This window comes from Chiroxiphia lanceolata, chromosome Z (assembly GCF_009829145.1).
Source record: "Chiroxiphia lanceolata isolate bChiLan1 chromosome Z, bChiLan1.pri, whole genome shotgun sequence".
NCBI classification, from domain to species: Eukaryota; Metazoa; Chordata; class Aves; order Passeriformes; family Pipridae; genus Chiroxiphia; species Chiroxiphia lanceolata.
Window position 1 is genome coordinate 31043401 of NC_045671.1, and position 23859 is coordinate 31067259.

Sequence of the window (23859 nt, forward strand, 5' to 3'; positions counted from 1 at the left end):
GAGAGAAGAGGGAAAGGGAGAGAGAGGGAAAGGGAGAGAGGGAAAGGGAGAGAGGGAAAGGGAGAGAGAGAGAGGGAGAGAGAGAGAGGGAAAGAGAGAAAGGGAGAGAGAGAGAGGGAAAGAGAGAGAGAGAAAGAAAGAGAGAGGGAGAGAGAAAGAACGAAAGAGGAAGAAGAAAAGGGAATTTAAAAGAAAGTCTTGAAGGAAAGGGAAACAAGAAGAAAAGAGGAATATGATAGGGAAAGGAGAAATAATGGGAAAAAGCATAAGGAAAAAAGGGGACAAGTGAAGAAGAAAGAAAGAAGAAAAGGAGAGTAAAAAATGAAGAGGAAAGAGGACTGAATAGGGGAAAGGAAAGGGGAAAGAGAAGGCCCTAGAAGAAGAAAGAGGAAAAGAAAGAGAAAAAGGGAAACAAAAAAGGTGAGGAGAGGAGAAACAGAAGTGAGATAAAGGGAAATGAAGATTTGCCTGTAGCATATTAAATCTGCACAGCCCAGCACCTCAGATCAGCCTGGTCCTTCTTGGTCCAGCCCAGGAATAAGTGCCCTGACCCCACCCGAGTGCTGGAAAAGCACAAGGTGACCTGCCTGCCAGCCAGCGCAGGGCCATGGTCACACTCCTACGTCCCTACAAACAGACTCCTGGGGCTTGCCTGCCCACATGCCCCAATACAGCTCTCTTGGGCATAGAGGAATTAGAGGCTATCCTGTGCCTCCCTTTCCCACACATCACTTGCTATGGGAGGCTGAGCTGGTAACAGGTTGTTTCCCCTACTCTGTTGTCAGGCCTGACCCAGGTGGACCAGTCTGACCCTGGAGTGCAAGATTGCTCAGCTTTGTCTCAGGACTGGCAGGGTGGGAGCAGAACTGGGGGAGCACAGTAGCTGGAAGCTAACCCTGTTTCTCCTTTCTACCAGGGGCCCGTTTTGGAAGGAGATCTAAGATGAAGTTATGGGATGTTGTAGCTGTCTGCGTGGTGCTGCTCAACACGGTCTCCACCTTGCCCCTGCCCACCGGTAAGACGCCTCCCAAGGGGTCCCCTTCAGTGATAGAGGGACCTGAAGATGATCTCTCCCCCATCAGCCTGCTGCCTTCCTATGCTGTGCACAGTGACTGTAAGAAACATTCCCCTTTGTAGCAACTGCTGTCTGTCTTGCTAAACCTGCTTCCCTTTGTTCAGGCATCAGGGTGAGGAAAGGTTCCCCGCACTTTCTGCTGCTATTTCTCTCCTGCGCAGTGTCACTGGCTTTGGTCTTGTTCCAGCAGCTCCAAACCAAGTCATTCTCCAAAGCTGGGAGTTGGCAATTTCAGTGGCAATGCCCCCTGCCCACTCCAGCTCTACCTTCCTGGCAGTCTTAAGATCCATTTGGCTGAGAAACATGGCTAGGTGGGAAAGCTTATTGTATGTAGAGGAGCCGAGAGAAGGATTATACACCTCGCAGCACAGGCGCTGTTTCCCCACTGCCTCAGCCTCCTCTCCCTGGTCAGACCTGCCAGTGCTATTATTCACTGCCTGTAGCGGGCGCAAGTCCTGCTAGAGGTTGGGCTCCGTGGTGGGAGGCTCTGTACACATCCTGGAGTGCTGCTGAGCTTCATTAAATCCTCCTTGGATTCTGATCTCGAAATTAGTGTGTCCGCATGGAAATTTACAGAAGAGTAGCTGTGGCAGGGTTAGGAGCTTGATGCAGAGCAATCCACATGAACTAGCTCACAGTAAGGCAGTTTACAATCCACATGACAGATAATAATGCCTTGCTAATAATAGGTCTCTTACAATAGCAGGTATAGGATTTTCATAGTGGTATGTGAACATTATGCTAACTCTGATGGCTTTTTAAAGAGAGAGTTAATATGACTCAGTAAGAAGTAGCAAAATACTCACATGAATACTGGAGACATTCACTTAGCAAAGGCACAGCTTTGAGGTTGCTTCTTTTGCCCTTGCTCAGCCCTCTCTGTTTAGCCCGTTACAGGATGCAGACAGTATCCAGTAATTGGGATACATTTCCATCTCCTTATCTGGAGGCATCTTCTTTCCCTGCGCCTGCCGCAGCTCCAACAATGGGCAGCCCAGCTCTGTTTTTTTTCTGGGAGCAGCCATGCTAACGCAGCATGGAGGCACCAAGCGTGGAATCATGTGTCGTGACTTCACTTCGACCCGTTGCAAACACCTATCTCCTCTTCCACAGACACACATCTATGTCCTTCCCCATTTAGTCTTCTCTCTTTCCTTTTCTTGCTAGTGCTTCCCCCTTGCTGGAATCTTGCCTAGGCTGCCGCCTCTACATATTGCAGCCTGGGCTCGTGCTGCTCACAGACTGCCAGCCCCTGACATCCTTTCAGCCCCTCCATATGGGGAGGTTGGCCAAAAGTGTTTCCTTCCAGGGCTCCAGCTTGCCAGGATCATGGTGCTATCACACATGGTGATCTTCTTCTCCATGGTGAGCAGTGTGCTGGATAAGTGCTGTCCTACAAAAGGCAGTGATCAGCTTTTCAGGCCGCTGTGCTGTTCTCCTCTGCACAGGCTTGCAGCAGTGCTGGTGACAAGAAGAGCATTAGGGGGAAAGCAGTATCAGTTAGTTTGTAGCTCTGGCAGAAGCTTCAGGGTGGGAGGGCATTAATGCTCCATTTTTCCAGAGTGATAGTATTAGTACAATACTTGCTTTTATCTGGAAACTGTTTTCTGGGTATATGGTTCCTGGTGAGCTGGTTTCTCTGCAGCAGCTCAAGGGGACAGGCAAGAGTAGAGATCCTCTCTGTTCCTAGCATCCACAACTTCTCATTGTTGCCGGTTTTGTTTTTTCCTGCAGATTCAGTAAACAAGAAGGAGGAGGAAAGACAATCTATGTTTTACTGCAGTTATGGTAGTATCAATGTACAGCCTCTTCTAGGTGTCTCTGTTTCCTGGGTACAGACATAGGCTTTGCCAAGCAGAGCTGGGTCACAGGTTATTGCCCAGGATAGTAATTTGAAAAAGGGGTGATAGTTTGGTCTCAACCTCTTAACCCTGCAGATCACAAATAGATGGGCCTGGCTACAAGAGAAAAGGAAGGAGTGCTGTTCTTCACAGAGCACTCAGAAATTGAGGAAAACCTAGGGAATTCCTGTGGTCTTTGCATGGCAGCAATTTACACAGCACTCATGCCCAAAAGTCAGAAATTCTTCTCTCCCCTGTGTTGCCAAGTTGGATGAGTCAGGGGAGACCTGCAAAAAAAGGTAGCTGTAAGAGAGATGTGAAATACTTTGATCCACTGTTACGCTGGTTTTAGTTGATTTGAAAGTGTGTGGTGTCTGGAGAGTGGTCTTCAAACAGCCTGCAAGGCTGATCCTACCCAGGCACATTGCTGCCATCCTGCAGCATCAGCACTTTGTTCAAGTCACCCCTGTCAGTGTCTTTGACATATTTGTTTCTCTCCACTTACGATTTGGTGGCATGAGCCCTTCAGCATATGAAGGGCATATAATGATGTACACAAGAGGAGTCAATGTCTACACCATGCAGACTTCCCTCTCCACTTTGAGGTTTCTCTTACAAGCACCAGGCAATGAACCACAAGCACAGAGAGTTGCTTGCAGCACCCCAACTGTCTGCTGGTGAACCTGCCATGTATTGGTATCTCTGTGGATACTGTTGGTCATCTGCTTTGCTGAAGGCTTTTGCAGGAGGCAGCTCACAAAATGGTGGGAGCACCATCATGACCCATGTTGTCTCAATATGCACAGGGCAGTGTGTGGGCACTGAGCAGGACTGGATACTGCCTCCATTCAAAGAGAGGTGCACTGCTGTTCCCTAAAACTGTCCCCTGTGCAGATTGAGGGGAGCGTTTTGTTTCAAGGTGTGCACTTGTCTTATTCCAAAGAGGTTGGGTCTCCCACACACCACTCAAATCAATAGGATTGTGAGATCAAGTCCCTCTCCAAAGGGCAGGCCAAACAACTTGCTGGAGCACAGATCTGGTTCCCAGGCCCTTGACACCTTTTTGTGTTCTCATTTCATAGGATTGCTTTCTCTGCAAAGTGCTTTGAGGTCACCTGATATTACCCCATCCCTTTCAGATTAGCTTGAAACCTTCCTTCGTTCCAGGCTCCAGGCAGGGTCCTAACCTCCTGGGCTGATCAGGTGTAATGTGCCGACCTTTGCTGTTTAAGACAGTAATTAGAGATGGCAGAGGACTGCAACTGCAGTCTTCTGCATTTTTAAGTGAACTGGAGGCTGGAGTGGTAGTAGCCTCCATAAATGCAGTACACTGAAGATGAATCCAGTATTCTTAGGTGTTTTGGCTCCAATGTTCATAGGACAGCTTATTTCTCACAAAACCAAAAAATGAGTGGCTGTAGAGTTTGTAACTATTTCTTTGTTTCCCTTATGCTACAGTCTGCTGGGGGAAGGACACAATTAGCTTAAATACCAACTACAAACAGAACAAATATAAACCAAATTATTATAAATTAAATACTAAGTCAGCAGCTTCAGAAGCATGACAGTGCAGAGGGAGCCAAACACTCATTTGACTTATACACAGTCAAATACATTTTGTAGCTGTTTGATGCTGTATGGACACAATCAACACATATGTGAGGACTGGAGTATCCAAAGATCTGCAATATGTTACCTAGTCTCTTGATCAAGTGAGCATCTTTACTGAGAGCTAGTGGTAAATATGTAGAATTACATGTCAACACTCACCATGGGCTTTTCCCTCCTAATAGGGAAAAGACTCCTGATAGGAGGGAAAGGTGGGGGTTTGCATCATAATGTCTAAGTTACTCTAAGGCCACTGAATGGTCATTCGTTGTTGGAGCTCCTTTGATATATACATGCCATGGTGTATATGTGTTATACCTCTGTTAAAAATTCTTCCTGCCCCTGCTAAGGGGATTTAATGTTAAGTTACTGCACTTAGCTGCAACTTTGTCAACTAACATGGAAAGTATCTAGAATAAACAGTAATATTGTAGGGCTCTTTAAAGCAAAAACAGAATTAAATTATGCTTCCAACTGAATGGACTTTCCTTCCCTAAAATATTTATTAGGGTCATTCAGTGTTATGAACTACAACTCTCATGTTTCTGTCCAGGCTTTCCTGCTCAACACACCTATGGTGTGGCATATGTGCTTTAGCCTAAGACACACAGAAGCTACAGAGGTAACCTGTCCGTGCACGGTAAATCCAATGCATCGCAGAGGTATCAGCCACACCGAGCAGGTGCCACACATGTCATTTGATCTCTGTGTGTCCAGCACAGCTGGTGCATCCAGCATAGCTGGTGCATCCAGCCAGTGTCAGGTCCCTGTCCCCAAGCCAGCATATATATAGTGAAGTTTATTTGCGTGGGGATGCCCAAGTTATCTTGGCATTTAGAAATCTCAAGTACTCAAGTTTGTCTGTTCATGGGCAAAATCCTAGGAAAAGAAAGAACAGGATGGGTCTGGTTAAATTCAGAGGCATGTAGCCACAGAAACAAATTTCTCTGCAGTCTCAGATATAAATATTGAATATACTAAGGTGAAGAGTCATCATCATCATCATGGCTGGGCTTCGCGAACGAAGATTTGGGAAGGCTTTATCCACATTTGTTACAGGCACGTTGGTGACTTATGAGGCCAATACGTGACAGACATATCCGGTTGCAAAAGGCACAGCAGAAAGACTCCTTAGATGAAGTATTCAGCAAGACACGGTTCTTCCTGCGTTGCCTTTTCTCCTCGAGAGAGATCCTGCGTGTGTTCTCAAAGGCTTCCGCTGCGTTATAGATGCTGTGTCTCCAAGCCTCCCGATTTGAGGCCAGAGTGGACCAATTATGGTGATCAATATGGCCAAGGCTGAGATGTTGTTTCAGGGAGTCCTTGAATCTTTTCTTCGGGGCTCCTCTCTTGCGGCAGCCAGTGGCAAGTTCACCATAGAGCAAGATCTTAGGAAGGCGGTGGTCCTTCATCCTTGAGACGTGCCCTGCCCACCGCAGCTGTGTTCTCATCAGCATGGCCTCTACACTTGTGACTGCTGCTTGCTCAAGAACAGATGTATTGGTCACATAATCTGACCAGTGGATGTTTAAGATTGTACGGAGGCAGCGCTGATGGAAGCGTTCTAGGAGACGCAGGTGGTGGCGGTAGATGACCCATGATTCGGAACCATACAAGAGAGTAGACAGCACTATGGCTTTGTAAACACTGATCTTGGTGCTTTTCTTCAAGTGTTTATTACGCCATACTCTTTTGTGGAGTTTTCCGAAAGCACTGTATGCCTTTGCCAACCTGTTGTCTATCTCCCTGTCAATCTTGCCATCCGAGGAGATGAGGCTACCTAGGTAATTAAACTGCTGGACTGATTTGAGCTCTGATTCGCCAATGGTGATATGGGGATGATGGAAGACTTCCTGAGGTGCAGGTTGATGGAGAACTTCTGTCTTCTTTAGGCTGACTTCCAGCCCAAAGAGCTCAGCAGCATCTGCAAAGCAGGATGTTAAACGTTGCAGAGCTGCTTCTGTGTGGGCAACAAGGGCGGCATCATCAGCATAAAGCAGCTCCCGGACAAGATGGTTTAGGGTCTTGGTGTGGGCCTTCAGACGCCTTAGATTGAACAGGCTTCCATCAGTATGATATCGAATGTAGATACCGTCCTGATTATCGAGGTCTGCTGTGGCCCTTTGGAGCATCATGCTAAAAAAGATTGTGAATAAGGTAGGAGCGAGAACGCAGCCTTGTTTCACACCATTCTTAATTAAAAAGGGCTCAGAAAGAGTGTTGCCATACCTGACTTGGCCGTGCTGATCCTCATGAAGTGAGATGATCATTTTAAGGAACTTGGGGGGACAACCTAAACGTTTCAAAATCTGCCATAGACCTTTTCTGCTCACAGTATCAAAAGCCTTGGTGAGGTCGACAAAGGTTACATAAAGACCTTTGTTCTGTTCCCTACATTTCTCTTGCAGTTGTCTGAGAACAAATACCATGTCTGTGGTGCTTCTGTTGGCTCTGAAACCACACTGACTTTCAGGTAGGATCCCTTCAGCTATAGTGGGTATTAGTCTGTTCAAGAGTATTCTTGCCAGGATTTTGCCAGCAATGGAGAGCAGAGTAATACCACGGTAGTTTGAGCAGTCAGATTTAATACCTTTCTTCTTATACAAAGTGATGATGACAGCATCACGAAGGTCTGATGGTAGTTCACCGAGCTCCCAGCAGCGCACCACAAACTCGTGAAATTTGGTGTGGAGTGCAAGGCCCCCATGTTTCCAGACTTCAGGTGGAATTCCATCAACCCCAGCTGCCTTGCCGATTTTTACCTGCTGTATGGCCTTGAGGGTTTCTTCTAAAGTGGGGGCTGTATCCAATTCATACTTTACTGGTTGTTGTGTGATGGACTGAATTGCTGAGTCTTGGACCACACGGTTGGTACTGAAAAGAGTTTGAAAGTGTTCAGACCATCGATTCAGAATGGAGGTTTTATCTGTTAGAAGCGTTTGGCCATCAGCACTGAGTAGAGGGCTTTGTACCTGGTATGTAGGCCCGTATGCTGTCTTCAAGGCTTCATAGAAACCTTTGTGATCACCCATATCTGCGCATAATTGAGTTTTTACAGCTAGATCGATCCACCACTTGTTCTGGATGTCACGGAGTTTCTGTTGGAGCTTGCTGCATGCGAGACGAAAGGCTGTTTTTCTTGCGTGACAGGATGGCAGTGCAAGGTGTGCTTGGTGGGCGGTTCTCTTCTTCCTCAACAAGTCCTGGATTTCTTGATTGTTTTCGTCAAACCAGTCCTTGTTCTTCTTGAGGGAGAACCCTAAGGATTCTTCGGAGGATTGCAGAATGCTGTTTTTAATATGCTGCCAGGTAGTTTCAGGAGAGGAATCTGCAGAAACTGTGGAACGGTCTTCAAGCCTAGTTTGAAGGTTTGCCTGGAATCTCTCTCTTACTGTGGTGAAGAGTATTCTGCAGCTTAAGGAGGGAACTATTGAAATGCAAGATAGTATGATTTTATTCTCAATTCGAGTTATCCTTTGTTGCAAGTTTTATTTCTTTGATGCTTTTTAAGTTAGGAACCTCAAAAATTTATCAGTAAAAGTGTGGACCCTTTTAGACATTATGCAGGTGTTTATTGATAGATAACATACCTGAGCATGCTTTTCTTGGTCATCTTTCATAAGCCTCTTTAGTATACTTTGGAAACCCCCATGTTTAGGGTCTGCAGATAAAGAGCTTCAAAAGCTTCCATGAAAGGCTAAAGAACTCAGCTGTGTGAAGTATTCATCAGACTATTACTGAACTCGATGGGGGCAGATGGGGTAGCAGAAGATCCTCAGATTGATAGGTTGTAATGTCTTTGTAAATTATACTGTTCCTGATTAGGACTGCACAAAGTTTTAAAATATTTAAAGTTACAGAGGCTTCAAGAAGCCATTTGGGTCATTGAGTCCCACCGCCTACAACCTCAGATCTTCAGAAGTGGATTTCTAGTGCCAATACCCAGTCTTCATTCTCCACACACACTATCAAGAAACTGCAACATAAAACTTGTAGTATATAAGGCCAAACCCTACATAACTACATTCGTTGTGGATTCTCATATTTCTGAGGTAATCAGCGAATGACAAGAAATAAAGAACGAATACAAAATACTGCAGCATAGCCACATTCAGGATCATCAGTCATCTAAATAGGCCACTGACACATTAGTGCTGCTAGAGTGGTTGACACTGCAAAGCCATCATTTTTACAAAACCAGCTGAAGTTTCTGATCAAGTAGTATGGTAAAGCGAACCAAAGGAATGATTTCAGTGGTTCTTGGAAATTGAGTCCTGATTACAAAGACAAGAAAGAGAAAAGATCAAAAATATTTATCTGAGATAGGTACAAATAAAACATTAAGATACAAAATATATATTAGAATACTTTTTTTTAAGATCAAGGACATAAAATTAATTATGTGAGGCATTTCATGTATCAACATTCTTTTTAAGAAATAAAGCCACTTGTATGAACTAGCAGGCTAGGCTGTATATATTGGTACAGCACTTAAACTGAAACCTGCAGGTACGTTTCTTAGAAGTCTTTGGGACTTATACAAATGCTTCAAAGATTACTGAATAGGAATAGTCTTGAAAATGAGCAAACACTGAAATCCATGAATTTATTTTCCTGCTGGGATGGGCAGTGTTACAGCAGTGTGCCAAAACTTCTCAGGTGGCATGTTCTCATGTATTTAGAGGCAAGCTGGTCATATCCCCTCTAACTAACAAGCTATGTACAAACACCTGAACTATCTCTGCTCCCATCCCAATCATATAGAAGATTTCTTTGGCAAAATCAGCCATTTCTCAGGAAATTTCTGGCAGGAAGGCAGTATCCAGTGGAGCAGCTAGGAAGGAGCTTGCTCTTCTGAGCACTCTCCAGTGCTGTCTGGCAGGTCGTGGTCCACGCTTCGCAACACGAGACCTTCTGCATCAGAGTACAGAGCACCTGCCCTAGAGCCAGGGACTGATTATTATAAAAATAACAACAGCATTTTTCAATCTGCAGTATCAAAACCTTCTCTATTGTTCTTTTCATAAAGACATGGAAATGCAGGTAGGGAAAGGAAACAATGGAAGAACACGTCATTTATAGATCAGATCAAATCTGATAAAAGTGCATATTGTCACAAGAGAAACATCAGCCATGGTTTTGCCTGGACAGCTCTGCTTTACTGCCCCAGGGAAGAAACTGGAATACGGTCTCTTCAGGGTCCCTTTCTCCTGCTTTGCTACCTGTGCTTATTCTTTGGGAACACCCCTAAAACCTGGTGAGAGATGCTTTGTAAGAGCCCAGGCAGCCCAGTAAGAGCTGCTGTTACTGATTTAGGTATGCTCTTTCCATTCAGTGAACTGGCACTAAAGAGGGGCTGGTTTACTGATGTGGGGTTTTACTCATGTCACGTGAGGGCTGAGCTGGATCATTTCTGCACCAGGGATGCTGAAGATAATTTCTTATTACTACTATCGGTATTTTTTCCATTAAAACCTTTGTGCCATGCCTGTTAGCTGGCTGTGTGTGTTCTTGCTAACAGAGGTCACAGGTTTTTGGGTCTTGCTCATACATACTCATTTGAGGCCCTTGCAGGGTTTGAGGCTCTCACTTAATGAAATATTAAGTGTAAACTCAATTACACTGGAAGCTGGATATTTACCCAGCATAGTATGGATTTGGAGGGATACAAGGGGCACATACAACAGGTATGTGTCTTGCCGAGGTTTGGCTCCTGCTCAATAAGTGGCTTCAGTCAGGGCACTGCTAGTTTTTCTTTTTCCCCCTTGTGCTGTAGCTTCTTCTGATACAGAGGTGCTTGTGGGTGCTCATGTACCCACACCACCCTATTTGATAAGGCCCTAGTGCAGACAGGCTCCTGACAGCACCTGCAGGAGGTGCCACAAAACCTCAGGAGCAACTGCTGAAAAGCCACCTGCTCTGTGGTGCCTCAGAGCTGGTGTTTCAAAGCTCTGCGTCAGGGGTAAGACCACATCCTTCTGTTGTTCCTCTGCTGCTTTACTGCCCGGTGAAACACTCCTTTGCCCAACCCATAGAGGCCAGAGGAGGGGGTGGACAGAGGAGTGTAGCCCACCAGTGAGCAGGATCCTGAGAGCAACCCATCTGGACTGAGTGAAGAACAAGGAACTCTCATGGACAGGTCAGCTTGCAAGGCAACTTCCTCTGCTTCACTCAGTTCATCTGACCTTGCTGTTTCCCCCTGCTCTCAGGGACTTCCCACAGCTGTCAGCAATTGCGATGGTTCTGTTGTTTCCCCCCTTTCTTCTCCTGGTGGAAACCAGCAATTCTACCTGCAAGAAAGCAGGCAAAGAACAGGAGGGGAGCACTGCCAAGCATGGCAGTGTGACAATGCAAAGGACTCTGTGGATTTGTCATTATGACCAACACTTGGGAAGCAGCAGGGTTAACTAGTGAGCTGCTAACACAAAACTTGACTGCTCCATCAGGGGCAAGCACATCAGAAAGTTGGATTCTACTTCATCGTACCTAAGTGGCATGAGTGTCCCTGGAGTCATCCACCAGGTTACTTAGCACTCTGCCTTGATGAGAGACAAGTGACACCAGTGAGAGGCTCCATTTCTAAGGGCTCTCTGAGTCTGAGAAGAGAATGCAGCATGGGAGCTGTGTGGGCTGGGAGTGAGGTAGTGATACAGAGCTGTATTAAACATTTAAAGATGAGCTGACCCTGCTGTGTTTGATGCTCTGTTTCCTAATGGATACAACCACCTGGTTTCCATTTCACTTTTAGCCCCATGGACTTTCATGCAAGGCATGAAAGCAAAGTCGTGCTTCAGAGGTAGTATTTTAATTTAATTGTTTACATACTGGAAATCTTTCAGTAGAGCTAGTTTCTACACCTATTTTTGCTTTGATGCCTGCATATAATAGGCTTTGGATTTTTTATGAAAAATATTTAATTTTCAATAAAATAAATGGTTTATCCCCACCACAGTTGGTGTTCTTTTACTTTGCAAAGCAGAACAATCATCACATTAGTAATTTTAACTTGGCTAAGGTTGCATTTCTGCAAATAGGTTACTCCAGATCTCTCCTAAAGTACGTCCTTGTGGTGTGAGATAGAGAGATTCTGTGTTCAGACAGGCCATGTCCACTATAGTAAGTACCTGAAAACAGTACTAGAAAGCACGCTAAATGCAAAAATTATTGAATAAATGGTATAACAAAGTAGTCTTCATAAGCAACAAAAAAATGAGAATGATTCACTGCACTGACTGTTGGAGACACACTAGTTGACTACTTCCCGGTAGCAAATGGCCTAAGAGGAAATGTCTTTGTGAATGTAACATTGGAGGAAACTTAAAAAATAACCAGGGAAGAAAGGAATTAAGAAGGTCCCAGATGAAAGTACTAGAACTGCTTTTGAAAAAGGGCCATTTGATCCTACTGCAGATCTGGATCTGAATTTTCTAAATATTGCTTACCATTGTAATGAGGTGGATTAAATCCCTGGAACTTTGAAACAGTACTTTAGAGTCTGAATGCTGTTGTTTGAACTTCTCTAATTGAAAGACTGTGCTTTAGTTAAAGATCCTTGTAATTTAATTAAATGTTTAGTCTGATGTTTTGATGTGGTAGCTATACACTGCCATAAATGCATGCATAAAAGCTACAATCTAAAAGAAAAATTTTATCATGTTTGTATACCTTTTTGACTTCTATTACACCACTATAACTCAGGAGATGCAAAGTGCCAAATGATGTGGCATTGATGTGATTATATTTTCCTGAGATCCGTATGGAAAGCTATTCTATAAAGCATGGTTTTAAATAACTTAAAATGAGATCATGAGAGTTGAAATTAATTAAAATTGAATGAGAGTTTTATGAGATTAAAAACAAAACAAAACAAAACAAAGGAAAATCCACCTATATAAATTATTATTTTTCAACTTATAGGATTTAAGCTTTTCTTGACCATAAGAGACAGCATGGTCAGAAGAGACTGTAGTTAGTCTTTTAAATCTATAACCATGCACCAAAATCAGTAACTGGATTCTTTTTCTCAGAAACTGAAGATCCATCTGTTCCCACTGAAATCAGTTTGTGGTCAAGTAGAGGCAGAGGGTTTCTTGCTCTACCATGCTGGGTTATGCCACTGCGTGCGGGGGACTATTTGGCTTGCTAGTGAAATCAAAGGAATAGTTGTACAAGATGTAATTGTGATCACATTTAAACAGACAGAAATAAATTTTCCATTTTTACTTAATGGAGACTGTTTTTTCGAGAATGGGATGAGTTTGGTTTGGATATTCATTTCAACCTGTTTTATGTAGAAGTCTATCAGAGCACTGTATAATTTAGTCTCCTAAAAAGCCCAGGGATCAGATCCCAGTCCTGCTGTCACATGATGTCTTTAATTAACTGGAAATGCAAAGGCAGGCTCTGGGGGGTTGCAGAGGGGAAGATGCCCAGAGGAAGTCACATTTCTCTGCATGCCCAAAGCAGAACACTGGGATGGCTTTCTGCAGAGGCTGGTGGGGAAGTGCCATGGCTGTTTGGCTTCACGGTCCTGCACTCATGCATGCTGCCAGCTCTTCCTGTGCCCAGGGAACAGTGACTGTGTTGGGGATGGGCAGATCAAAACTTCAGGTTCCAGAGAGCATCAGTGAGGAGAGAATTTCAGTTTGTGTTACAGAGGGATGTTCCTAACCTGGGAGACTGGTCTGTGATCTGACTGTGCCCTAAATGTTCAGAAAGCAAGCAAACAGCTTGCAAGCAGCAAGGAAAAGATGCACATATTCTTGTGTTGGTTGTTCTTATGTTTCATTTTTTATTGTTTTTAAATTAGTTTTTAAATTAGTATTTTAAATGAGCCTTATTTCTTCTCTTTTTGACTCCTGATATTCTTGACATCTGGTACTCACCAACTCTGTCCCCAGCCTGATCACTCTGCTGGATTTCCATGTATATCTGTCTTGTGACTTTTCACTCTTTGCTGTTTTATTAATTTTTCTGGTCATGGGAGAAACCCCTCACAGATCAAGAGTTCCGTTTCAGCTTGACATGGGAGACAGAGAAGGTGCCAGAGGCAGACTGGCACATGAACTGCCATCAGTACCCACCACTCTTGATTCTCTGGCCCTAGAAAACAGACTCGTGCTCTGGTTGCAACCAGAAGAAAAGGCTCTGTCTTCTCCTGCCTGGGTGGTCAGGTCCTTGGCACGGCACTGAAAGAGGGAGCATGGAAACAAGGTGCAGAAGAGTGACCTGAATGGAGCAGGACAGACAGGGTGGCTGCAGTTGCCACAAGTACTGCTGCCTACCTGTTACAACCCGCACCAGAAAAAGGGGAGGGGGGTAACCCAGGTTCTTATCAATAAATCCCTTGGAGTGGATTAGAGTGAAATGACACTGAATAATCGATGTCTGAAAACATATATTAGTAAGGTCTATTTTAACAATTTTGTATCAACAGGTATGCTAGCATTTTGGGTGTTGTCATATAACAATGTGACATAGAGATAACCTTTGGGGGGGGGTAGGAAATGCATAAACCATTAACCGTTTCAGTCTCTGACACTACCCCAGGATCCTACCAGAGGCTTGCTAGCAAAAGCATCTGCACATGTCCACCCACAGACTGCCTCCAAGGGACTTCCCTAGGGAGCCAGACAGTCAGGAAACAGCTTTCAGAATTGTGACATAAAACCCAAATGAAACCACATTACTTCATTCCAGTCTTGTGAGTGATCATGGTACCACAGTTTAAGTGGGGAGCTCAGCCTGTCACACTGCCCCAGTGGGGTCTGTGAGTCATTCTCCCACACAGTGAACAAGACACAGAGAGGCCATGTGTTCCCTGAGGCAGGATTTTACATTTCCAGGACATACATTTCTTTCCTTTGGGAAACACCTGCCTTGAGGTGCATCATATGTATGAGACAAGTTTTGCAAACTTGTATGGAGCAGATGCTGCTCTGGGTTATCCTATCTTGTCCTATCCCATCCTGTACCATCCCGTCTGATCCTGTACTGCCCCCTCCCATTCTGTCCTGTCATAGGTGACTTTTGATTTTTAAATTCTAATTCCTTCACACCCTGGAGCCTGGGACCAGGGACTACTGCTCAGAGATCTTTACTGCACTTATTCCATAATATCTGAGCATTTTCTTCTGGCACTTTGCACAATGTGACAGGCATCTGTCACGTATTTGTTTTCTCAGCTTTTCCACCAGAAGGCAAGTGTTGTCAGTAAACCAGTTTGTTTTGAAAAAGTGTGTGTGTATAATTAGGTGTATTTGTGTGTGTGTGTGTATGTGTAAATGCAACACACATACACACAAATGCAAACTGTGTATCTGCTTCTCCTAGGGGTGTGAAATCCCCACAGAAAGCTCTGTTTGCTGTGCAGTCAAGTCAGCGCAGTCCATGCAGTATGAGAGAAGCAAAGCTGTTGTGAGACTATAAACATTTTCTAAACAATATTGCAGACAGAGGAGTAACAAAATATTCCTCAATGGAGTGGCTTTATTCAGGTTATGATGCCAAGATAGCCTCATGAGTGCAGTGATGTTCCCTGGCCACAGAATTTGTCCCGGCACCCCCATTGCTCCCAGCAGCACTTACCACAGTGCAGAGACCAAACAAGTGCTCAGCATGTAGTGTCTGTGGTACTGAGAGGCCTCAGCATCCCTTGAGCACATCTAGCAAGTGCCCATCAGCATGAGGAGGTCCTGCTGCCAGTCTTCTCCACCTTCCCTTCTGTCCATTAGCCTTTTGTACTGTTTAGTCCTTGGTCAGTGGTTATTGCTTATTCATGTGTGATGTCTGGTTGTAGCTTCCTTAGCACTTACCTCTATTGCCTTGTTTCAACCCATCACACCTAGTGTCAGTGCTGGTGTTTCCACTTGATTGCTCCAGGTCCTATTTCAGCAGGTTCTTGCAGCATTTTAGAAGGTTCTAAGACTTCACAGTCATTGGACAGCTGACTATCCCTACTGAGTCAGGACTGGCACCTAGGCGTAGGACTAAGGCAAGTTTCCCTTCACTCCTGGTTGTCAAAGTTTCCTCCAGAACCCTATGACCCTCTTCTAGAGAGTGTTTGTAGTCACACTGATTACTCTGATTCACTAAGCAGCAGAAAATCAGTTGATTGCAGGGGTTGGAGGTGTTCCTAAGACAGTGCTAAATTATGGAAGCAAGTTTGGGTACCTTGTCAATGCAGTGTAAAGCTGCCAAAAGAGCATCACTGCTCTGTTCAGGACTAGTTTGGGGCTCTACAGGCGGAGGGGGTTGTTGCTTACAGAAACCTGCAAAATCTCACTGAGTAGACGAGTAATGCAGCTACCATTGTGTTGATGTGGTGTATCCATATAACCTGTAACAGCACATGTTGTAGGTGGGCAGACACTGACAAGGACCAAGAGGTCCAACACATTTCCTCAAGGGGAGCTCTGTGGTCACTGTTCCCACCAGTTTTCTTATATCTCCTTTTATCACCCTACTATCATGCCTTTTGTCTCCTCTGGTGATATAATCTCCAAATACTGGGGATCACTGCAGGAGTCCTATTGATAGATTTGAATATCTGTAGGGGATAATTTCCAATTCCCTGGGCTAAAAGGAAAGTCCACCCTGGAGACAGAAAATTTGAATTCATCTTACTCATAGTGCTGGCATTCTTCCCAGTGAGTTTCCTAGGTATCTCCTGGCGTTGCAACAAGGGATGAGCTGAGCTGGATACCCAGCTCCATCAGACACAGCTTGGAACAGTTCTTGCATGGTTTGTGTTAGAGCCTCAATGGGATTAGCAGGGTAAGTCATGCCGCCATAGACCCCATTTTCTGGGTGCATCTAGCCCATGCGTGTAGGTTGGGTTCTTCTAGCTGGATACACTGTTGGATTGCTTACTTGGTCTACTTTTTGCCTTACTACTCCCATCTTCTGCAGTGTTGACACCCCATGCCTGCATTAGCAGCATTGCATGGGGTTCTTCTGTGGTGTGATTCCTCCACCTGAAATGTCATGTCACTCATCGCACAAAATGCTCTCCCTTGGTAGCATTAAATCCCTTGGTGCAGCTGGGGCAGTGATCACCAGGATAGATGTCAGTGTGGGCTTTTAGCAGGGACACATTCCACCACATGGGCTTTTCCTCCTCTTATCTACCACACCCCAGTGTATACTTGGATTGGCTTGGGCAGGACAGTGCTTGAATCCTATAGCTGTCAGATTAGTATTTAGCCAAAGTAGACTCCTGCATGTAGCACTCTCACGGGGGTAGGTGGTATTTTTGCATCTGAATTGCAAGCAGTTTAAATGAGGTGTGCCTAGTTGGATTGTTGTCTCTTCAGGGAATCCACAGTTTCGTTTCTCCCTTCTTAGGTGAGGGACACTTACTCCCCTCACTGCACTGGCAGTGTACCAAGCTTGAGATAAGTATGAGGCTGAAGGCTGCAAAAAAGAACCTCCACATATAGGTTGGTTTTCCCTGTGAAATTCTCCTGTCCCCTTCCTGATGGTTGACCGTTGCACGCATTTCATTCATATGCTTCCCTGACTGTTGTGTTTCACTCTCCATAGCCAAGGTGTCATTGTGTCCTACTGTGGCTACAAGGGTTGGGCTGGGAACATGTGACAGAGGTGTGGGCTGGGGAAATGTCCCAGTAGTGTCAGAGGGGAAAATTGAAGGTGAGAGTGAAGAATGGCACAGCTAGAGCCATCTCCTCAGGATTACATTCTTCCCTTATTGGATTATGAACTACGAAACCTAGTTTCTGGATAAGATATCTAGAAACTACTCAGTCCCAGAGCAACAAGTGCCTTCTGCCAACTCCTCTCCATCTGTATCTGTGCCAGGGCCAAACTTGTACTTCAGCAGTGAGGGTTAGGTCAGCTCCGTGTCGGTCATCTCTTTTGATTGAGTCTAACAACAGGCCTTCCCCTCCTTCTAGCTCACATATCACCTTGACATGGATCTTGCTCAGCAGGGCAATATTCATATGGTGTAGGCAGACCAGCCTGTTCTGCAACAGAGCTGAGTGGTGCATCCAATGGACACATCCATCCAAGCAACCTCCCCCAGTAGGTATGGCTCACAGTGGATATTTTGGTCACTGCTATAGAAACAGTGACAGAGGAGTGCAAGAAGGTTGCACTTACCACTGGTGCCGCAGGAATATGGGGCTGGGTGCAGGGCCCTGCCTTGTTCAAGTTTCACCTAGCTGTATAGATAGCAGCCATCCCTCCTTCATGTCTTTGGACAGCCACTGATCTGCGAGATTGTTGTCTTTAGCATGGATATCTGTAAAACAAAGTATAATTCACTTTTTTCAGTTCCGAACTCTACAGTTCCCACTTCCCTTGTGTCATCCTCATTATGTGAAGTTACAAGATTTCCAGTCTTCATTATCACCATTCTAAACTATTTTGCTGGATCCACCCATGAAAAACTGTATACTTCTGATCTGTCAGTGTTTTGCTTTAGTGGGAGGCCTCTTGGGCGCAGCTGCTTCAGGTAGTGATCCATGTTCCTCCTTATGTGCAGATGCACTCTGTTTCAGCAGGTTTTTGCACTAAGATCCTGCTGCCTCTGTATTTGGTGCTTCTACTGACAAGATGAATGTGCACCTTTGCTAGACAATGGGAGGCAGCCTCCTGTCTCCTGTCTCCTGCTAACAGAGTCCACGCCACCATGTGTGAGCTGGGTACATGTGTTGCTCGGTCACCCATCAGGGCTCTTGTTTACGGTGCTCATTAGGGAAATGTGCTGCTGAGCCTCTGCCTAAGGAGCTGTTCCTGCCTCAGTAGGACCCACCACTTGGTGGGAGCCTTCATGGCTTAGTGAAGGTACCAGGCCCTAGCCAGGTGCACTGCATTGGATATTGCCTCTCTCCATGTTTGCAGTTCCTGCAATATTTGTATGAGTCCTAGAGATGGACTTCCCTTGTGTGCAGGGCCAGAGTGATACTGGTCTTTTATGTGTTAGGTTATTAGGAGTTAAAGACGAAAAGAAGCTTTCTCTTAGGTCTTACTGCAAAGGAAGCAAGTCCTCAAGTCTTAATTTTCAGCATGGTGAATGAGAAAAAAAATCCTCCTTAAGGTTCATTCTGCTAGTATCAAAACATTTCATTGACTTTATCATATGGTTTACTTGAATAATTTATCACTGATAGAACATCTATCAGGTGAAAAATTAAATAAATTATAAAATAATTTTTTGTAGAAAGAAAATGTATTAATAACATTTACCTTGAAAATTAAAATAATCTTCTATTCTGACCTATTTCTACTCAGCCTAATCAGCATTTTGTGATACAAAATACTTACATGAGACATTTTTCAAAAGCTCTGAAAATAATTATCCTCCAGTAGCAGTAAAAAGCCAGGTATTCAGCCAGGAATAATATCTCAGCCTGGTACCCCAGGAAATTCCTCCTTCTATCATGTCAACCTTATTGAAGGGTGGCTTTGGTAATACTAACTGCTGCTGGTGTGAAAAGACAACAATTAACAATTATAATCACAAAATTTCTTTAAAGAAACCTCTTCCTTTTCATGGTTTGCTGGGAAGAATCTGTGTCACCTCTCTACAGTGGTTTCATCTACCTATTAACTAATATTCCTATCATGACACGCTTTTCCTTCCCTCAGTTTCAAGAGGGCTCATTCAACATTGGAAGATGTGCTGAAGTGCTACCAAGCAACAGCAGACACCTGCAGAGATACAAACATACCTCATTTATTTTTCCCCAGATGAGTTTCCATGATGATCTAAACCATCTCAAATAATCCCTGCTGTCTGAAGGTCCTGGGCATGTGCTCTGAAGTGATGGACAGAAAAGCTTGCCTATATGTAATATTTTTGAGCCATGAATAGACAAACTTTATAACAATTGATGTGTGATAAAGTCTTTTTTCTCTTTCCCAAACAGCTAATATGCCAGAGGATTATCCAGATCAGTTTGATGAAGTAGTGGACTTTATTCAAGCCACTATTAAAAGACTGAGGAGGTCACCAGATAAACAGACTCCGATTTTTTCTAGGCGGGAGAGAAACCGTCAAAATGCAGCGACAAACATAGAGAATTCCAGCAAGAAAGGAAGGAGGAATCAAAAGGGCAAAAATCGAGGATGTGTCTTAACAGAAATACATTTAAACGTGACTGACTTGGATTTGGGATATGAAACCAAAGAAGAGCTAATTTTCCGGTATTGCAGTGGATCTTGTGATGCAGCTGAGACCACCTATGACAAAATTTTAAAAAACTTAACCAAAAAGAAAAAACTGGTCACTGACAAAGTGAGGCAAGCTTGTTGCAGACCCACAGCCTTTGATGATGACCTGTCCTTTTTGGATGATAACCTGGTTTACCACATACTGAAAAAACATTCCGCAAAAAGGTGTGGATGTGTCTGACAGCTGCTTACCAGAGGCGGCACCAGTTTTCCATTCCTACTACACTGCAAAGAGAGGGACCAAGGTTCCCAGGGAAATGTCTACTCAGAGTGGAGAAAAAAGGACCAAGAACACAGAATGAGGAGCCATGAGAGCCTGGGAATGGGGGGACATGAAGCAGAGTAGAAGGATGGAGACTTTTGATATCCTATGGGGATTTAGATAAAAGCTCAGGTGGAGATGCCGATGGATGGATGGTGTGCACGCTACCTTTCCTGTTTGACTCAGTCCACCATCAGTGAGACTCAATCCATGAGGAACGTGCTTAAAAACACAACCCTGCCATACCACGCTATGTTGTAGTTATGCCATGATATACCAGTTATACCAAGAAGCTTAGCAAAGAAGTAGGTTAGAAGTACCTTACTAATCCCCTGTGCCCTCAGCTCTACTGAAAGACACATTGTGCTACTGCTCATTGGAGGGCAGTTCCTGAGTGCTTAGGACAACTCCTAAGCTATAATAAGATTAACCTTGTAAGTAAGATGATATTGGGCAAATATCAGAAAGACCAGGCTCAAGTTTTCACAAAGCAAAACAGTTCTGCTTAGTGGCTAATTTGGTTATTTCCATCTTGTATTTCTTCCTTGAGTGCAGGATTTCATTTTTCTGCTACCTATGAAAACAAGTTGAGTTTTTAAGCACTTCTTCCTAGTATAGTAAGAGAAATAACAAGCCCAGCCTACACAAAATGCGTTTCTTTAGGTTTACAAAGGACTAAAGTCACTTGCGTAACTACATTTCTATTTGGTCATTGTGAGTGAGCAGAGACTACTTGATGCAATGCATCCCTTCAGAGACATAAATATACAGAAGATATTTATTGCAATTAAGTTATTGTTATTTATTACAGTTCAGTAATGAGTCTCCTTATTTATTAAAGTGTCTTTCAAAGGTGCCAAAGTAGATGGCACTTGGGGATATAGAGAGACAAAGACGTTGGGAACAACGGTCCATGCTTTTGATTGAAAGTGTTAACTTGAATGCAAAAAATCACTTACTTTACCTTTTTTTTTCCTTTAAACAAAATCTTGATTATGTTCACAAAAGGTAGTGCCAAAGCCTGCAGCCCTTCTTCCTATTCAATAATCCTGTAGCAAATTTCTGCAGTCAAACATGTGCAGGAGCAGCAATGGCTCTGGACGAGTGAGGGTCGCAGAACTTGGCTCGACATTAGCAATTTGTTAGAAAAACTAATTTTAGTCATATTTTAAATGTAGCCACATTTTTTTTCTCACACTTTATGCCAACTGACCTCGTATAACTATTGACAAATGGAAAATAATCACATTTAGCCTTATAATTTCTTCTTATATTTATTTAAGCTTTTCCTTCCATATTTCCATATAGAAGAGGTTAAGTTCCTCTTACTAGTTAGCCCTGGGTTTAATATAGTCTGCAAGTAAACAGTTGTGTTAAATAACGAGAGTGTTTTGTATAATTTGCTGAAACATTACAGGATTGTACCCATGCAGCAGAACAGTCCGAGTTTCCTTAGGATGAGGGAGGTGGTGCAGTAAAGGTGTTCACATGTGACCGCTAATGCAAGCTCTCGTTCTGGAGACATTTTTTGCAAAGGAGCAGGAGTACAGGTCACTAGACATACCTGACAACTGGTGAAGCATCAACTCCCACAAAAACAACATGAAAAAAAAATTCCTACTGAAAAAGATGGTCCAACCGTTTATCTCATGCATGCAATGGCTCTCCATACTCATTTTGCCCCAGGCCCCTTGGGGCACCACTGAGGAAGGGTCTAGAGGTCAAAAGAGTCCAGAACAGGCATAGAAAGATGCACCAGGTGTATGGCATATAATTCATCCCTGACTTCCGCTGCTTTCCTGGGCGGATGGAGGCTGGCCCCAGAGAACCACCCGCAGGGTCTGTTCTCACACTGCCAGGGAGACACCTTACCCTCCACGCTGCTTAGGGGTGGTGACACCACCAGCACTGGCATGATGTGGGTACTAAAAGCCTGCCAAGCTGAGGGTCAGCTGCGCTGCTGTGCAGCTGACAAGTGACAGCGCTCAGAGGTGTGCTTTCCCTGGCCCCAGTTGCTGAAAACAAAACTTGCCCCAAAGCATTTTCTGCGCAGCTTGAAGAGGCTGCAACCAAAGCAAATCTCTATGTTCAAAATACAAAAGGGTAAAGTTTGTGATTTTTTTTTTTTTAATTTTTTTAGGGTATTTTTTTCTTTTTTTTTTTTTTAGGTTGTTGGTTTTTTGAGGTTTTTTTTTAGTTTTCAGACCTTGCTGAAGACAGGAGTGTGCTTCTCTGGATTTTTTTACTTCACCTGCAATTATATGTCTCAGTCATTTGTGTTAATCAACCAAAGTTCTCTACAGACTTTATTTTTGTACAATATTCATTTTATAACTTTTTACGAAATAAAACTCATTTCTATTGTTACCTGGTTGTTGCTTGTGCTTCCCCGTTGTACCACTTCCAAGTTACAGCGTTGCCCAGTTCCCGACAAGCATTAGGTGATGCTGAGAAGCCAGCAAGTCCTCTGCAAAGTGGAGCTTTCTTATCTCACCACCATGTTTAGTGTGGATCCGTAGCTTCTTAGCAGAACATAACGTTGTTGGGTGACTGCAATAACTGACTTGAAAATGCACGGTAAGCAGTGACAGTAATCCACCCAGTGGCAGACTTGAAGGCTGGGGTTACGCAAGCTGTCCCTTGCCCATATTAGGCTGTAGTGTCTTCGTGGTGGCCTTGGCTATGCATGGTCGCTATTCCTGCACTTGGAGGAAATTTGCATTTTGCATTGCTAATCCAGGCGTTACATCAGTTGGACTAAATTCAATCCACTTTGGCAGTTCTTTTTCCTTCATCTTCAAACAGGAAAATAAAACCTGAGGAATTTTTTTTCCACCATCATCATGGAAAAGATGAGGACAGGTTTTATGGCTGTGGCCAGCAACATTTTCTCAACTGTTTTGTGTTAAGTGCTGCAATTCCCATCACACATAAGAGCCCATAAACGCACGCAGACTTACAGGGTTCAACGCCGGACTCTGTACTCCTCAGACTTCTACAGAGAGGAAGAGGGAGCATCTGAGCAGCGAGCCAGAGAGCAGGAGATCAAACACTCTTAATGGGCAGCATATGGATGCCTTGGTTTCATTTGTGCTGATGGGGGCCATGCACGCAGCTGTATCCCAGCTGCTGGAATGCAAAGCAAAGCTCGCAAGCCCTGCCTTTGAAGCACACGGTACTGAAGGCATTCCTCCTCACATGCCACCGCCTCCACCCCTTGTAGCAGAAGCCCATCAGTCCATCCATGACAAGCAAAAGCTGCACACATTAAGTGTTTGGTATGGGAATGAATTGCAGCTTCATGTTCAGAGGAGATGGTGCACTTTCCCAAGAGTTCGAGGGAGTGTCTTCGTAAAATACAGCTGTGAGGTGCTCTGAAGTTTAATCTCCAATCTTAGAGCCCAAACCTTCTGTCTGCTCTTGCATGGATGGGGAAGCACAAAGCCAATGCAGAAGTCTTGCTTGGCCTTATCTGAGGCTTTGAGTGGGTCACGTAACAGGTGGCAGGAGTGGTATTGCTTGCATGGAGCTGTTTCACCCTCCTTCCCCAACCTTCCTGGTGAGAATGATATTGGAGAGAACAGATGGGGCTTTGCTATTTCAACTCCAGGCTCACCACTCCTGGGCTGGCACCTTCAAGCTCCTTTTCTGGTTAAAGTGAGGCTTGTGGTATTTTCCTGGCACCTTGCATGCATTAAAGCAGCTTGAAACCTTCAGCTGGCAGATTGTGTAAAAGATTTCAAAAAGGACTTAAACTTTCATTTGTTACTAGGTAGTGCCAGCACTGGGAAACATTATGTTGCTGCTTGAGTAGCAAGGAGAGCACTACCCTGGGTTCCTTCTAAACGGATAAGACATGTCCCAAACTAGACAGA

General features: G+C 44.3%; 1 protein-coding gene across 1 annotated transcript in view; it reads left to right on the forward strand.

Annotated features, from left to right (window-relative positions):
* The window catches only part of GDNF (glial cell derived neurotrophic factor), a 23020-nt gene extending 669 nt beyond the window's left edge, over nucleotides 1-22351 (forward strand). Inside the window, exons 2-3 of the mRNA XM_032676737.1 lie at nucleotides 917-1114; nucleotides 19419-22351. Coding sequence (XP_032532628.1) covers nucleotides 943-1114; nucleotides 19419-19903 — 657 coding nt within the window. The 5' untranslated portion in view covers nucleotides 917-942 and the 3' untranslated portion in view covers nucleotides 19904-22351. The remainder of the gene's footprint in view (nucleotides 1-916; nucleotides 1115-19418) is intronic.
* Nucleotides 22352-23859: the final 1508 nt, after the last annotated feature.